Raw genomic sequence first — 16,687 nt, forward strand, 5'->3', positions numbered from 1 at the left:
TGAGTTGCTTCCACTCTTCCCCAAGGAGCAGAAAAAAACTCACGTGTGATTTTTAAAAAAAATGTGGATGGCTGATGCAACCAAATACCACAACAACTTGGCAGACTGAGATCTTTGACCAAGATCATTAAAACCTAGTTTAACTGTTACTCACCTATCATGGGTATGCTTTGTCTAGCATCCACAAAATGCATTGCAGTTATCCTTTGAGGCTCCTTTAACTGTACCTCACAAAATATTTCATTTATTTAGAGAAACTGATGTTTAATTTTCTATTTTAGTGATGTAAAGATGAAATCTGATTGGCTGTCATTTTTTAATCAAAATTCAATGCTACAAACTAAACTGAACCCTGGGTTGAAGAAAATACATACTGTGGAATCACGAGAGGCATTGTGCAGTTGCTGCCGCACGGCTGCAGTCGAGTCCTTCAAAGCCGTTGCCATGCCCCCCGGAAGCCGCAGCCAAGCGAGCCGCCCTGCTCCTTCCCGAGCCACTCCCCCGCTCACCCTCCTCCAGCTGCTGTCACTCCTCCAACTGTGCAGCCCCGGCAGCCGGGCCTAATGGCGCAGATGGCAAGCACGGCAGCAGGAGTGGCGGTGGGCTCAGCAGTGGGTCATGTCATGGGGAGCGCGCTGACCGGGGCCTTCAGTGGTGGAAGTGGCTCGGAGCCCGCCAGGGCCGATGTCACCTACCAGGAGACCCCAGTGGCAGCACCCCCCAGAACCAGCATGGCCTAACCCTCTGTGACGGTTTCAATGAGGTGCTGAAACAATGTCGCTCTGCACATGGTATATATTGAAGTGGGAGTTGCCTGTCAAAGGATTGTGAAGATTCCTGTTGTGTCCATTTAATTTTAGTGATGAGGCTACAGAGACCAGAGTAACGTATGATTGTTAAAATGTGAATAAAATGTACTGTATTGTAGTTTTTGCCTCTTGTAAACTGAGTGAATGGGCAAAAATAAAATTCACAAGGCCTGTGGTTGTCATTTTTCCAGGTCAGCTGCCTTGATATAGAACTGGATACCTATTGGGAATTGTAGTAATTAAATAAAGAACACAAAGTGAAAAAAAAAGAAAATACATACTGTGAAATGAAGTTGTTGAATCCTTTACACCATTTTTCTGGGTGCAATAAAGTAGGCGGTGGATTTCTGAAAAGAGAAAAACCACAATCAGAGGGCAACTTAAGTAGAACTTATGAAGTTGTTTTGTAAGGTTAGATTTAATTCTTCATCTGCATGTCTTTTGAGTCCAGAGTTACATATTGCTCAATGTGCAATCTCAATCTGAAATGAAAGCAAAATAAAAATAAAAAATACTGAAGGAAATAAATAAACAATTTTCCACCAAGAGAAATGCAGTGGGTGATAATTTTCAGAAGCTCAACATATTTTTGATTATTTTACTGATGTGCATGCACATGTATTAATATGCACCTTGGTTATGACATCAGTAATGTAAGACTATAACCAGTGAGGCTAATCAAAATACTCAAATAAATTTCAATGCTACCTAAGCCAAAAAACTTTATTATTGAAAATCAGCATAAGTGAATATTGCTGCAGTATTTCAAATAATATGCACACCTTTGCTCACCCCATTTTCCAGAAGACATTGATTAATAGCTTAACTCAGACTGAAGTGAAAGTAATAAGTATGGTTGCCCATAAGCTATAACTTATGAGAAAACTCATAACTGAACTTATTTTCAATGCAGTAAAAAAGCTGAAAAAAAATCATTGCCTAGATTATAGAAGTCTGGGACATGAATAATAGAGAAGCAAATCAGGGATTTTAAACTATGTTCAAATGGTGAATAAATGCAAAATGTACTCCAAAATGAGACTAAAATAATCTGTCATAAATGCAAAATAAGCTACTATTACTTGATTAATTCATTTAATAGTGATCTAGATAAAAATCTTGTGAAGAATGATAATAGCAATTGTCATGATAAGTGACTAATAAAATACTCTGAATCATGATGAATTTTTATGCTTCTGACCTCATGGAAATGTCAAATGTAAAACAAAGTGATACGGGTCAAATAATATAAATTGTAGTTTCAGAGTAACATCACGGGGTATCATTAAACAACTATCACAGGATCAAACAGATAATTCACAAACTATCGTTTTACCTGCATCCACATTTTTTCTCTCCTGCATCTAGACAAAATGAACTACCCATAAAACAGTATTCAGAAAGCCTGCTGCATTTTCTATTAATTTAAATAGAAGCAAATATGGGAAAATTCACTTATGTACAAGTAATCTTTCTCCATTCTATTCTTCATATGCAATGACCAAATGATCTGATATACCTCGGCATGGTTGAATCAATTGTAGCCTAAATCTCAAAAGGTTTAGTAAAGGGAAAAGCTTGACTGTTCTTCATCTTAGGCACTGAGTGCAGACTTTCTCTTACTTCCAGTAAAATGTCGATGTTCCCTTTGCCTCCACAACTCACTGGTTTTTCTCCAGCAGTTTGCCTTTTTTTTGCTAAAAATTTTGAAGCACAGTCAGTCAAGAGTCTTTGCTTCCCCGAGGGTGGAAATGTCAAGTGCTAGAGAGCATAACTTTATGGTGAGGGGGGATACGCTTAAAGGATATTAGTGAGGCAAGTTGTTTTATTTTGAGTTGTAGGTATCTGTAATGCTTTCTTAGGGGCGAAAGCAGTGAAGAAAGGAGGCATTTAGACATAACCATAAACAGTGAATTAAAAAAGCTAAAATTTGGATTCTGAGATAGTGGGATCTTCAGGAAGAGATAGAGATGGTTCAACAATAAGATTATTTCCATAGCACTGACAATGGAAATGTACTGAATACTGAGAAGAAGCAACTATGGTGGTCCAGACCAGTTAGTGTTACGTCACTTGTGACGACAGATATTTTAATGTAAATTGGGGAAATGACAATATTCCCAACAAAGCTGTTTATTGAGTCAGTCCACCCCACTAACCTTTCAAGGGAATGGGAATGAAGTGTTCCATCTAAATTATGCTCAGCATGGAAGATTACTGAGTCACCATTTGAAGCAGGATGGTCAGCACAAATTAGAAAAAAGCTTACTTATTTGATTAGATTTCATAAGATTGAGAGTCAGTTTTGAGGACATCAGCGATAGTTTCCTTCCATCAATATGATTGTAATGCCGTCTCATATGGATCATAAAGCAGATGAGAGCCATTGTGGAGAAGTCTGGAATGGTGATTCTATACAACTTATTGCCTTTTTATTCTACGGGTCAACTCTACTAATTTAGGCACACCTGGGTCACTACTGAAAAAAATAATTGCTGGTTCCACAATCATCATTAAAGCATTAGCACAGAACAGTTCAGCACAGGAACAGAGCTTCAGTCCATAATGTTATGCTGAACTATTTAAATTAGTAATTAAATGCCCAACTAAATTAATCCCTTCTAACTACATAATGTCCATTTCCTTCCATTTGCTGCACATTTATGTATCCAAGCGCTTCTTGAATGGTTCTATTACATATTCCTTCTTTATCACCCTATCAACCTATGTGGACACTTTCAGAAACATAGAAACATAGAAAACCTACAGCACAGTACAGGCCCTTCGGCCCACAAAGTTGCGCCAAACATGTCCCTACCTTAGAAATTACTAGGCTTACCTATAGCCCTCTATTTTACTAAGCTCCATGTATCTATCTAAAAGCCTCTTAAAAGACCCTATCATATCCGCCTCAACCGCCGTTGCCAGCAGCCCATTGCACGCACTCACCACTGAGTAAAAAACTTACCCCTGACATCTCCTCTGTACCTATTCCCCAGCACCTTAAACCTGTGTCCTGAAGGTAAAGAAATTTCAGTGTTAGAGATAAAAAGTAAAATATCATCAGCGTATAATGAAATTTTATGAGTCATACCTTCCCTTAGTATACCAGAAATGTCCTTAGATTCTCGAAATGCTATTGCTAAGGGTTCTATAGCTAAAGCAAAAACTTTATAGCTGAAACTTCTTTACCTTCAGTTCTTTAATTTCCCAGTTTAGTTCTTTTTCCAGAATATAAGCTGAATTTACATAAAAGTGAGCTATTTTCTTTAAATGACCTAATGTCATCAAATGCCAAATTTCCATTCCAAGTTGTTACAAGTCAATTTACATATCTAGGTGTAACAATTACTAAAAACTTCAAGAATTTTTTTTAAAGAAAACTTAAACCCCTTATTGAATTATGTGAAAAAGACACTTTCTAAATGGTCTCCTCTTTCTTTATCCCTAATTGGCTGAATTAATTCGATTAAAATGAAGATTCTTCCCAAATATTTATATCTTTTTCAGGCCTTACCTATTTTTATTCCTAAGACCTACTTTGATTCTTTAGATTCAATTTTAACATCTTATATTTGGAATAATAAGCAAGCTCGTTTAAGTAAAGTTTACCTACAAAGAAATAAAGAGATGGGTGGATTAGCCCTACCCAATTTTAGGTTTTACTATTGGGCTGCCAATATAAGGAATATTACTTTCTGGTCTTATTATATTTATCGTAAAGATTGCCCATCATGGGTCTCCTTAGAAGTTAATTCTATAAAAAATTCCTCTATCGTCTCTCTTCTTGGATCATATTCTTCTTTTTCAGCAAATAAAATAACAGATAACATAATTGTTAAGCAAACTTTAAGGATTTGGTCTCAATTTAGGAAATTTTTTGGTTTAGCAAATTTTTTATTATCATCTCCCATTCTCTTTAATTATTTTTTTATCCCTTCCATGACTGATAAAGTCTTTAAGGATTGGGATGAACTAGGTATTAAGTGTTTTTGGGACCTGTTTATCTCAGGATCTCTTGCTTCATTTGACCAATTGTCAACTAAATTTGCACTTCCAAAAACACATTTTTACAGATACCTTCAAATTAGAGATTTCTTACGTACCCAATTAACTACTTTTCCTATAGGTCCTAATAAAAATTTACTGGACGATCTTTTAAATTTAAAACCTTTTGTTAATGGTTCTATTACCGGTATCTATAACTTGTTGATTGAATCTAGACAAGACTTTCTAGATAAAATAAAAAAGCTTGGGAGGATGACCTGAATTGTCAGATTTCTGATGATAGATAGAATAAAATTCTTAAACAGGTTAATAAATCATCTTTCTGTGCTCGTCATTCTCTTCTACAATTTAAAGTGGTTCATAGAGCTTACATTTCTAAACAGAAGCTCTCCAGTTTTTATCCAAATGTTTTTCCACTTTGTAATAAATGTAATTCTGCTGATGCCTCTTTAATTCATATATTTTGGTTTTGCCCTAAAATTGAAAAGTTTTGGCAGGAAGTATTCCATACCTTCTCACAACTTTTTAGGGTCCAATTTGACCCAAATCCCCTTGCTGCCTTGTTTGGTATTATTGCAGATGAAGATATAACTTTAGATACTTCTAACCTACAGGTTTTAGTTTTTACCTCTCTTTTAGCAAGGAGAGCAATCTTGCTTAAATGGAAGGAGTCTACCCCTCCTATACATCTTCAATGGCTACATGATATTACGTCTTATTTAAATTTAGAAAAGATCCGCTGCTCAGTCTTAAATTTGAAACAATTTTTTAATGATATATAATGATTTCCTAAATTACTTTTCCAATTTATAAAGTTTAACAGTGCACAGACTTACATGGAAATTTTTTTCTTCTCTTCTTAAGCGAATATGTTTTCTAATTTATCCATTATCATCCATCAGCTTTTTTCTTTGGTAGTTGGTAGGGGGTTGACTTTTTTTATATAAATTTTTTTTAATGATGTATGACCTATCTTTAAATTTTTGATTACAGAGTGGTATACCTTTATGCATAATGCTATAACATCTTGATCAATTTTATCACAATATATGAATTACACAAGTTATGTTGAGATGTATCTATGTGTTGCACTCTGTAAATTTTTTTTTTCTTCTGAATAAAAATATTGTAAAAAGTAAAAAACCTGTGTCCCCTTGTGGCAACCATTTCAGCCCTGGGAAAAAGCCTCTGACTATCCACACGATCAATGCCTCGCATCATCTTATACACCTCAATCAAGTCACCTCTTATCCTCCTTCGCTCCAAGGAGAAAAGGCCGAGTTCACTCAACCTATTCACATAAGACATGCTCCCCAATCCAGGCAACATCCTTGTAAATGTCATTTGCACCCTTTCTATGGCTTCCACATCCTTCCTACAGTGAGGTGACCAGAACTGAATGCCGCAATCCAAGTGGGTCCTATATAACTGTAACATTACCTCTCGACTCTTGAACTCAATCCCATGATTGATGAAGGCCAATACACCATACGCCTTCTTAACCACAAAGTCAACCTGCGCAGCAGCCTTTGACCGTCCCATGGACTCGGACCCCAAGGTCCCTCTGATCCCCACACTGCCAAGAGTCTTACCATTAATACTATATTCAGCCATCATATTTGACGTACCAAAATGAACCACTTCACACTTATCTGGGTTGAACTCCATCTGCCACTTCTCAGCCCAGTTTTGCATACTACCAATGTCCCGCTATAACCTCTGACAGCCCTCCACACTATCCACAACACCTCCAACCTTTGTGTCATCAGCAAACTTACTAACCCATCCCTCCACTTCCTCATCCAGGTTATTTATAAAAATCACGAAGAGTAGGAGTCCCAAAACAGATCCCTGAGGCACTCCACTGGAGACAGACCTCCATGCAGAATATGACCCGTCTACAACCACTCTTTGCCTTCTGTGGGCAAGCCAGGTCTGGATCCACAAAGCAATGTCCCCTTGGATCCCATGTCTCCTTATTTTCTCAGTAAGTCTTCCATGGGGTACCTTATCAAATGCCTTGCTGAAATCCATATACACTACATCTACTGCTCTTCTTTCATCAATTTGTTTACCACATCCTCAAAAAGTTCAATCAGGCTCGTAAAGCACAACCTGCCCTTGACAAAGCCATGCTGAATATTCCTAATCATATTATACCTCTCCAAATGTTCATAAATCCTGCCTCTCAGGATCTTCTCCATCAACTTACGAACCACTGAGGTAAGACTCATTGGTCTATAATTTCCAGGGCTATCTCCACTCCCTTTCTTGAATAAAGGACATCCACGATGCTCCAATCCTCTGGAACCTCTCCCGCTGATGATGCAAAGATCATCGCCAGAGGCTCAGCAATCTCCTCCCTCGCCTCCCACAGAAGCCTGGGGTACATTTTGTCCAGTCCCAGCGACTTATCCAACTTGATGCTTTCCAAACTCTCCAGCACGTCCTCTTTCTTAATATCCACATGCTCAAGCTTTTCTGTCATCACTACAATCACTAAGATCATTTTCCATAGTGAATACCGAAGTATTCATTAAGTACCTCTGCTATTTCCTCTGGTTCTATACACACTTTCCCACTGCCACACTTGATAGGTCCTATTCTTTCACGTCTTATCCTCTTGCTCTTCACATACTTGTAGAATGTCTTGGGGTTTTCCTTAATTCTGCCCACTAAGGCTTCCCATGGCCCATTCTGGCTCTCCTAATTTCCTTCTTAAGCTCCTTCCTAGTTGCCTTATAATCTTCTAGATCTCTAAAGTTACCTAGCTCTGTGAACCTCTTGTAAGCTTTTCTTTTCTTCTTGACTAGATTTATTACACTCTTTGCACACCACGGTTCCTGTACCTACCATAACTTCCCTGTCTTATTGGAACGTACCTATACAGAACTCTACAGAAATGTCCCCTTTTCTTCCGTACTTTTCCCTGAGGACATCGGTTTCCAATTTAAGCCTCCAATTTCCTGTCTGATAGCCTCATCATTCCCCTTACTCCAATTAAACACTTTTCTAACGTCTGTTCCTATCTCTCTCCAATGCTGTTGTAAAGGACATAGAATTATGTTCACTAACCCTAAATTGCTCTCCCACTGAGAAATCTGACACTTGACCAGGTTCATTTCCCAAAACCAAATCAAGTACAGCCTCTCCTCTTGTAGGCTTATCTACATACTGTGTCAAGAAACCTTCCTGAACACACCTAACAAACTCCAGCCCATCTTAACCCCTCACTCTTGGGAGATGCCAATCGATATTTGGGAAATTAAAATCTCCCATCACGACAACTCTGTTATTATTACACCTTTCCAGGATCTGTTTCCCTATCTGCTCCTTGATAGCCCTGTTACTATTAGGCTATGGAATCAGACTCCAAGATCCCCCCATACATCAACACTGTTAAGAGTCTTGCCATTAACGCTATACTGCCTCTTCACATTTGATCTCTCAAAGTGCAGCACTTCACATTTAACCGGATTAAACTTCATCTGCCATTTCTTCACCTATATTGTGAAATGCTCTATGTCATCCTGCATCCTTTGCCAGTCTTCTACATTATTGACAGCACCACCAATCTTTGTATTATCTGCAATCTTACTAACCCATCTATCTTATCACAAACAGCAGAGCTCCCAGTAGCAAACCCCATGTAACAATAGTAGCCACACATCTCCAACCAGAGTAAGTCCCATAGACCACTACCCTGTCTTCTGTGGGCAAGTCAATGCTGAATCCAGATGGCACATTCACTATGGATCCTGTGCATCTTAATCTTCTATATGAGCCTCACGAGGGACCTTGTCCTACTAAAATCCACGTTGACAATATCCATGACTCTACCTTCATCAATCACCTTCAAAAAAACAATAATGTCTCAGTTCCAATTACTTAGAGATGAATATAAATGTCTCATCTAGTGTGGGATTTGAACTCATATATTCAGATCTTAAGTCAGAACTATGTACGACTGCTCCCTCATGGTTTTCTAATTAGTAGACTCCCTCATTAGATTTTCTAATCTTATTTAGAAAATTTAAGTTTCATACTTCAGTGTTTAATCTTTCTATTACAGCTGAATTATTAAACCATAATTAAAACCCAGTATTTAAAAAAAAATTTGGTCATCAATATAAGCAAGAAAGCAATAAATTTTGCACTTAGGTATTTAAATAGTGTTTTATAATCATAAGAGATTCTGCAGATGCTACAAATCTTGAGCAACACACACAAAATACCAGAGGAACTCAGCAAGTCCGGCAGCATCTATGGAGGGGAATAGACAGTTAACATTTTGGCTGAAACCCTTCATCTTTTCTGGAAAGCAAAGGAGGTAGAAGAATGTGCTGGGGGGGGGGAAGGAGTACAAGCTATCAGGTGATATGTGAGACTAGGTGAGGGCGATGGTGGATGAGTGGGAAGGAAGGTTGAAGAAAGAAGCTGGGAGGAAATAGGTGGAAAAGGTAAAGGGATGAAGAAGAAATTATCTAATATGACAGTGGACCATGGGAGGAAGGGAAGGAGGGAAACCAGAGGGAGGTGACAGGCAGATAAGGAGAACAAAAAGGTGAGAGGATAACTAGAAAGGGAAATGGAAAGGAGAGAAGGCGGGAAGGGGGAGAAATTGAAATCGGTTTTCATGTCATTAGGTTAGAGCTACTTAGACCAGCTATAAGATGTTGCTCATCCAAAGTTTAGCCTCATCATGGTAGTACAGAAGGTCACGGACAAATATATCAGATTGGGCAGTCAAATTAAAATAGGTAGTCATTGGACAGAGCGAAGGTGCTCAACGAAGTTACAGCTGTTTTGGGGTTTTGCTCAAATTATTGATCTCCAATCTCTGCCATCTAAGATCTTGTTTGCTAGCATTGTTTTCAACACTAAAGCTTTGGAATTCTAATGTGGCCAGCACAGATTTCACAGAGGATTATTCAGGATTATGCCATGAAACTAAGTAGCTAATGAGGGGAGAATCCGAAGATTGTGTTACAATAATTGTTCACATTGACAAGCTTTCATAGGTTTATATACAGTGTCTGTGTCCAAGCCTGAATTCAAAAAGTCCAATTTAGAAAATAAACTTAAGTTTACAAAAAAATACTTGGACCCCTATTTCCTAGATGTCTGAAGGATAAATTTACCTGGGGCAAAATGGCAACAGTCAAAAACAACAGGAATTAAAATCTGAAGTTCTTGACAACTTTATCAGTTTCATGAATTTTGCAAACTCTTAAGTTTGTTTAACCTGCTGCTTAATTGGCTTATTTTTACATTGCTATTATGCATCCACAAGGACCATTAAATTTCTTCTTAATGTATTCAATCTGCTAACATGTTGAGCAATTGTTACCATGGAGAATGTTAAATGTATGACAGTTTTTAAGTGAGACAGTGCAATTTCTTCTTCATTAACATTAACGAACTAGAAGATGGAAACAGCAGCTCCATGTAATTCATAAAAAATAGTTATATATAAACCATCATCTGGAAAATGAAAATAATCAAGAAGGCATAAATGTGTTCAAGACTGGTAACTTCTCAGTTTATGTAAAGGAAAATTTAGATACAGTTGAAAGCTGAAAATTAACGAACCATACTTAGAATGAAAACAAGGAAGAATATCACTTTTAAACTGATAGAATGTCACAAGGCACATTTTGGGGGAGTGGGCAGAAAGGGAGAGTAAAGATACGTCCTATCATTCACTCAAAACCAGAAGCAGCAGCAACAACGTGGAGTCACAGTGTGACCTGGAGCGGAGCGGTTAGTAAAGTTGTCGAGTCAAGTCAAGTTTATTGTCAATCAACTGTATACATGTATATAACATACAGTATATAACTATATAATGTCGATAGAAACGAGATGATAACTTATGAAGGCAAGGATAAAATCTACACATAAATAACAAACTAAAGTGCACTAAAATTAAATATTGTACTGGAACAGATAAACCAGTGACACTGAATAGGATGTGGCAGGGAGTTCAGAAGCCTAATGACCTGGGGGAAGAAACTGTTTCTCATCGTAACCATTCTTGCTTTCATGCATCATAGACTCCTGCCTGATGTTAGAACGTTAAAGAGGATGCTGGATGGATGGGTGGGATCCTTAATAATACTAAGGGCCCCACTTATGCAGCAGTCCTGATAAATGTTATCATAAAGAGAGAAGAATTAAAGAGTAAAGTAGTGGAAGTTTCTCAAATGAGGGCTGATAGTAAATAGGATCAGCACCACGTATAGCTATTAAGATTAGCACTAACATTTAAAATGGAAGTGAAGAGCAACTACATCTAAAAGGGAAGAATGCAAATAGAATTGAGAATAAAACCTTGCCTACACTAAGAGCAGAAGCCTTTCACATCTACAGTAACGAAGTGCTTTGAGAGATTGGTCATGGCTGGAATTAACTTCTGCCTGAGCAAGGATCTGAACCAGCTGCAATTTACCTACCATCACAGTGGACGGGTCTACAGTGGACACAATTTCACTGGCTCTCCACTCAGCCTTAGGCCACCAAGACAACAGCAATACCTATGTCAGGCTGTTGTTTATTGATTACAACTTGGAGTTCAACACCATCATCCTTTCAGTATTAGTCAACAAGCTTCAAAACCTGGGCCTCTGTACCTCCCCATGCAATTGGATCCGTAACTTCCTCATAGTCAGTATGGGCCGGTAATAATATCTCCCCATTGACAATCACCTCAGGCACATCTCAAAGATGCGTGGTTAGCCTTCTTCTCTACTCTCAATACCCATGACTGTGGGGCTAGGCACAGCTCAAACCCCATCTATTAACTTGCCGATGACACCACTGTGACAACAGGCACACAGGAATGAGATAGATCGGTTGTGTCACAACAGCAGCCATATACTAAGTGTCATTTAAGGCCAAGAACTTGACTGTGAAATTCAGGAAGGGGCAGTTGTGTGAACACACACCAGTTCTCAATGAGGGACCGGTGGTGTAAAGGGTGAGCAACTTCAAGTACCTGGGATTCATCATCTCATTAGATCCATCCTGGGCCGAACGTATTGATGGAATCAGGAAAAAGGCATGTCAGTGACTCTACTTCATCAGAGATTTGAGGAGACCAAAGCCTCATGCAACTTTCTACAGATCTACCATGGAGAGCATTCTAACTCATTATAGCACGGTCTGGTATGAAAGCTTCAAAGGACAGGACCGAAAGAGGCAACAGAAGGCTGTAGACTCGGCCAGCTCCATCACGGTGACAAGCCTCCCCATCATTGAGGACCTCTTCTAAAGGGGGTGCTTCAAGAAGGCGACATCCATCATTAGCAACCCTCTCCACCCAGGACATGCCTCCTCCTCATTACAACCATCAGGTAGGGAGGTATAGGAACCTGAAAAGTTTTAGGAGCTGCTCCTTCCCCCCTTTATCAGGCTTGTATGTTACTCCAATCCTGCAGTTGATTCTTAAAAGCCCTCTGAAATGGCCAAGCCACCCAGTTCTGTGAGGAGTTGGGCATTAAGTGTTAGTCTTGTTAGGAACATTCAGAACCCAAAACTGAAATAAAGTTGAAAAATGAATAATCTCTAGTTATTAAAATGGAAATGCAACAATGAACCACATAAATGGGCTAAGGGAATTACAAAAATCAAGCTAACTACAAATAAATGAACATTAGTCATGTTGTTGCAAGATTTACAGAATGGTTTATGCCTGTGCGTCATTCAATAGGCAGTTGGTCAAAATGAAACAGGTTAATATGGGCAGAATTGGCCTTATACGTGAAGCTAATTATTGTCCATTGACAAATTTATGCAAGAAAGATTAAAAAAAACACTTCCCATTTTCTGTATGAGTATTTTAAATCTTCCTCACACCATAAACCATGACAAATATTATACTCAGGAAAGTGTTTATCAAGGGAACAAAAGATATTTTTATCTGACCAAATCTCAAATGAACAGATTGGATCATAAAAACCTGTTACTCTGTTACTAATGATCTGAGTAATTTGCTTAAACATCAAACACCTGTTTCTGTTCACAGGTTTTGGCAGTTTCAAAACAGATTTTCTCTCTGCAACTATCTGGATGATAACTATATTACTTTTAATGCAAATCTAATTTTAAATATCAAACCAATGTCCTGCAATTGTCTGTACCTTTGAGATTTTAGCTTACTATTTCAGATTAGTCTTATTTATAATAATCTATCCAAGAAAAGCAACTTATGAACATACGTGGATATGTTCATCCAAATTCCATAAATGTTTATGAGACACAACTGGCAAATTAACTAGCCCATTACTATTCTTGCCGTTCCCCCTTATTTTGCTAAACTTTTCTATTTCTTCTCCAGCTGAAGATCTTTGGCCAGCATACCTCATCAAATATCACATAAAAGGAATCAAAAGCACGGATCCAAGATCATTTCTAGCTGTGGCAAGCAAGATTAGTTCACCATTATTTGAATGGTTGAAGTGCGGGGACCAGAAAAGTGCTGCAGATCTGGGCGGGCTACTTGTCTACCGTTCATCGCAAGCAACTTTATGCATTGCATCGAGTCATCTGGAAAACTTGTCAGTTTCTTTAAAAATGTTGACATAACTATTTTTCACAGCCCAAATTACACGAAAACCTACCTTAGACTTAATGTTTTTTTAAAACATAAAGAAATTTGGTTTCTAAAAAATTGCATAGAAGGAAATCCTTATTTTAACATCGAAGAGTGTTTCTTCTGACAACGTGTGATCACTTAACGTCATAACTGGAGCATCCTCTCACTCTGCTAGAGCAGAACAATCTTCTTCCTATGTTTTGCTATTGTTCTCTTGGGTCAATTATTGATAAAAAAAACAACTTTCCAATACTTTCAATAGTGTGTGCAAGAGCCTGATGTTTTCCTGCAATCATTCCTCCTATAGAGTGCAAAAACCTATATTTCTTACTTGCAATTGCCGATAACAGGAATTCACCATGGTGTTAAAATTACATTTTTTGAGAATAGAACAATTAAGTCACAGAAAAGCATGTTTTGTTAAAAATGCCACTTAATTAATGGTAATATTAGCAACAAATATAGCAAACAATTGCATTGCACCTGCAATAATCATCCCCTAATGCTACTCAAGCAGCTAATGAGCTATTTAGCTGGTGTAAAACATCTGGCTCTGAAATGAGCAAATGCAGATAAAAATCCCACTAAGTGACCAACAGCTGGAAACAAAGCACTACAGATACTCTTAAGTGGGGACACAGAGAAAGTTGAAGCCAAATATGCAAGCACTGGTGCACTAAACCAAGATAATCTGATAATAAGAAGACTGATCTGCATTGGAAGTAAGAAATAAAAGTTACTTTTAGGTGGGTCCATAAGGATACCATATGGTATATGACAAATGTTTAAGGAACATACACATATTGGCAGTCATAAGAGAAGTGAAAACTGCAAAATACAAGTTGCAAAATATTGCACCAATGACACAGAACTATTGTTACTCTTGTACTTCAGCCAGAACAGATACATAACCATAAGCAACACAGTAGGAAGAATGCAGAAATAGGTGGTCACAAAAAATCTTGCATTTCTTTGTTTGCAAAGTATGGCTCAGTTGTTCAGTACAAAATTTCCAATGGTTTGATGTCTATGAAGTTGGGAGATGAAATAAGTATGCAACTTATTATTCAGTTTATTGAAGATGTGGTGAACTATGTGCCTGTCGGGACACGCCCCTGCTGACTGCTCCTGTGGCTCCTCCCACAGGCCCCTGTATAAAGGAGACCTGCGGCCTGAAGATCGGCCTCAGTGTCCAGGACCTTGTATGATAGACACTCACTCCTGGTTCCTTCTTCCAGTCAATAAAAGCCGATATCTCGCCTACGTCTCAGTGTGAGTTATTGATGGTGCATCAATTTTATTGACTGGAAATTTTAAAACATGGAACCCGTTTTGCGTCCGGACCGGTTGGATTTGGACCCTCAAGACCCTGACGCAGCTCTCGCTTTTGAACACTGGCTTGCATGCTTCCAATCGTACTTGGTGGAGCTTCGTGCGACTGAACCCGCCGTTATGCACAGAATCCTACTCTCGAGGGTCACCCCCAAAGTTTACTCCATTATCCGGGACCTGCCGACCTACGAAGGGGCACTGGACGCCCTCAAACGACAGTACCTGCGGCCGGTGAACACCGTCTACGCAAGACATCGCTTAGCTACCCGGCAACAGCGGCCTGGCGAATCGTGCGCTGAGTTTCTCCGAGCACTACAGACACTCGTCCGAGCTTGTGACTGCAAGACGCTCACGGCAGAACAGCATGCGGAGCTGCTGGTGCGAGACGCCTTTGTGACGGGACTGAGGTCAGTGTACATGCGCCAGCGGCTGCTGGAGAACTCGGATCTTACCTTAAGCTCGGCGATAGAGAAGGCCAACGCTCTAGAAGCTGCGCGGCATAACGCCGACGCTGTCCAGTCGCGCGATTCCCCGCCGGTTTCGTGGACGCCTCAGACCCCGCCACCGCCGGCTCCCGGGAGCGAATTCGCCAACGCCGCCGCCAGTCGCCATTCCACGAGCTCCCCGACCCAGACCACGGCTGTGGCCCGTAAGAAACTCGTGCCTTGTTATTTCTGTGGCCAAAAGAAACATCCTCGACAACGCTGTCCAGCGCGAGAAGCGACCTGCTCCAGCTGCGGAAAGCGGGGCCACTTCGCCAAGGTCTGTAAGTCTCAACCTCGAGCGGAGTGCAGCGCTGCGGGTGAAACGTGGGGGCCGCCATCTTGCATGCCGGGATGTGGGCGGCCATCTTTGTCGACGTCAGCACGCCCCGCCCCCGACCCTCCGATGCTGACCGGGTACCCCGACGGCGATCCAACTCTGGCCACTGTGACTCTCGACCAAAGCGCCCCACACCAGCTTGCAAGATCCATGATGGACATCCAGGTGGAGGGGCATTGGACTGGATGCCTGTTTGACACGGGCAGCACTGGGAGTTTTATTCACCCGGACACAGTGCAACGCTGCGGACTTGCAACGCGGCCGGTCAGTCGGAGGTTCCATTTGGCCTCTGGGTCGCAGTCCGCAGACATCCGGGCGGGTTGTGTAGCGACTTTGGTGGTGCAAGGCACAGTATATCGGGACTTTGAACTGCTGGTCATGCCTAATCTGTGTGCACCTGTGCTATTGGGGCTGGACTTCCAGAGCCATCTCGAAAGTGTGACTATGGTATACGACGGGCCCCTCCCACCACTCACTGTCAAGAATCCTCAGTTTTGTGGGACTTCTTCACATACCCCGCTACTGACCACACACACACACGGACACACACATCCCATCCAGAACCAGGCCAACAGCTGCGCTACCGACACTTGCAGCCTCTCCACTCTCAAGATCCCTCCCCCACCGCTGTTCGCCAACCTGACCCCCGACTGTAAACCTGTGGCAACCAAAAGCAGGAGGTACAGCGCGGGGGACCGGGCCTTCATTCGGTCGGAGGTGCAGCGGCTGCTCAGGGAGGGGATCATTGAGCCGAGCACAAGCCCTTGGAGGGCCCAGGTGGTTGTTGTTCGGACTGGGCAGAAAAATAGGATGGTGGTGGACTATAGTCAAACCATCAATAGGTTTACGCAGCTTGACGCATACCCCCTACCCCGCATCGCGGATATGGTCAACCAGATTGCTCAGTATAAGGTGTACTCGACAATAGATCTGAAATCCGCTTATCACCAGCTCCCCATCTGCCCAGAGGACCGCCCCTACACCGCCTTCGAGGCGGGCGGCCGGCTCTATCACTTCCTGCGCGTCCCTTTCGGTGTCACGAATGGTGTCTCTGTCTTCCAGAGGGAAATGGACCGGATGGTGGACCAGTACCAACTGCAGGCCACATTTCCCTATCTGGATA

The 16,687-nt window shown here is 40.7% G+C and overlaps 1 protein-coding gene and 1 pseudogene across 9 annotated transcripts in view; one reads left to right on the plus strand and one right to left on the minus strand.

Moving 5' to 3' along the window:
- myo3b (myosin IIIB) overlaps positions 1 to 16,687 on the minus strand; it is a 481,967-nt gene that overhangs the window by 367,617 nt on the left and 97,663 nt on the right. For all 9 annotated transcript variants that reach the window (XM_059966610.1, XM_059966606.1, XM_059966605.1 and 6 more), the window contains one exon: positions 1,091 to 1,156. In XM_059966610.1, coding sequence (XP_059822593.1) covers positions 1,091 to 1,156 — 66 coding nt within the window. The remainder of the gene's footprint in view (positions 1 to 1,090; positions 1,157 to 16,687) is intronic.
- LOC132392215 (coiled-coil-helix-coiled-coil-helix domain-containing protein 2-like) lies at positions 445 to 876 on the plus strand (annotated as a pseudogene).

The sequence above is a fragment of the Hypanus sabinus genome, chromosome 4 (genome assembly GCF_030144855.1).
Source record: "Hypanus sabinus isolate sHypSab1 chromosome 4, sHypSab1.hap1, whole genome shotgun sequence".
Taxonomy (NCBI): Eukaryota; Metazoa; Chordata; class Chondrichthyes; order Myliobatiformes; family Dasyatidae; genus Hypanus; species Hypanus sabinus.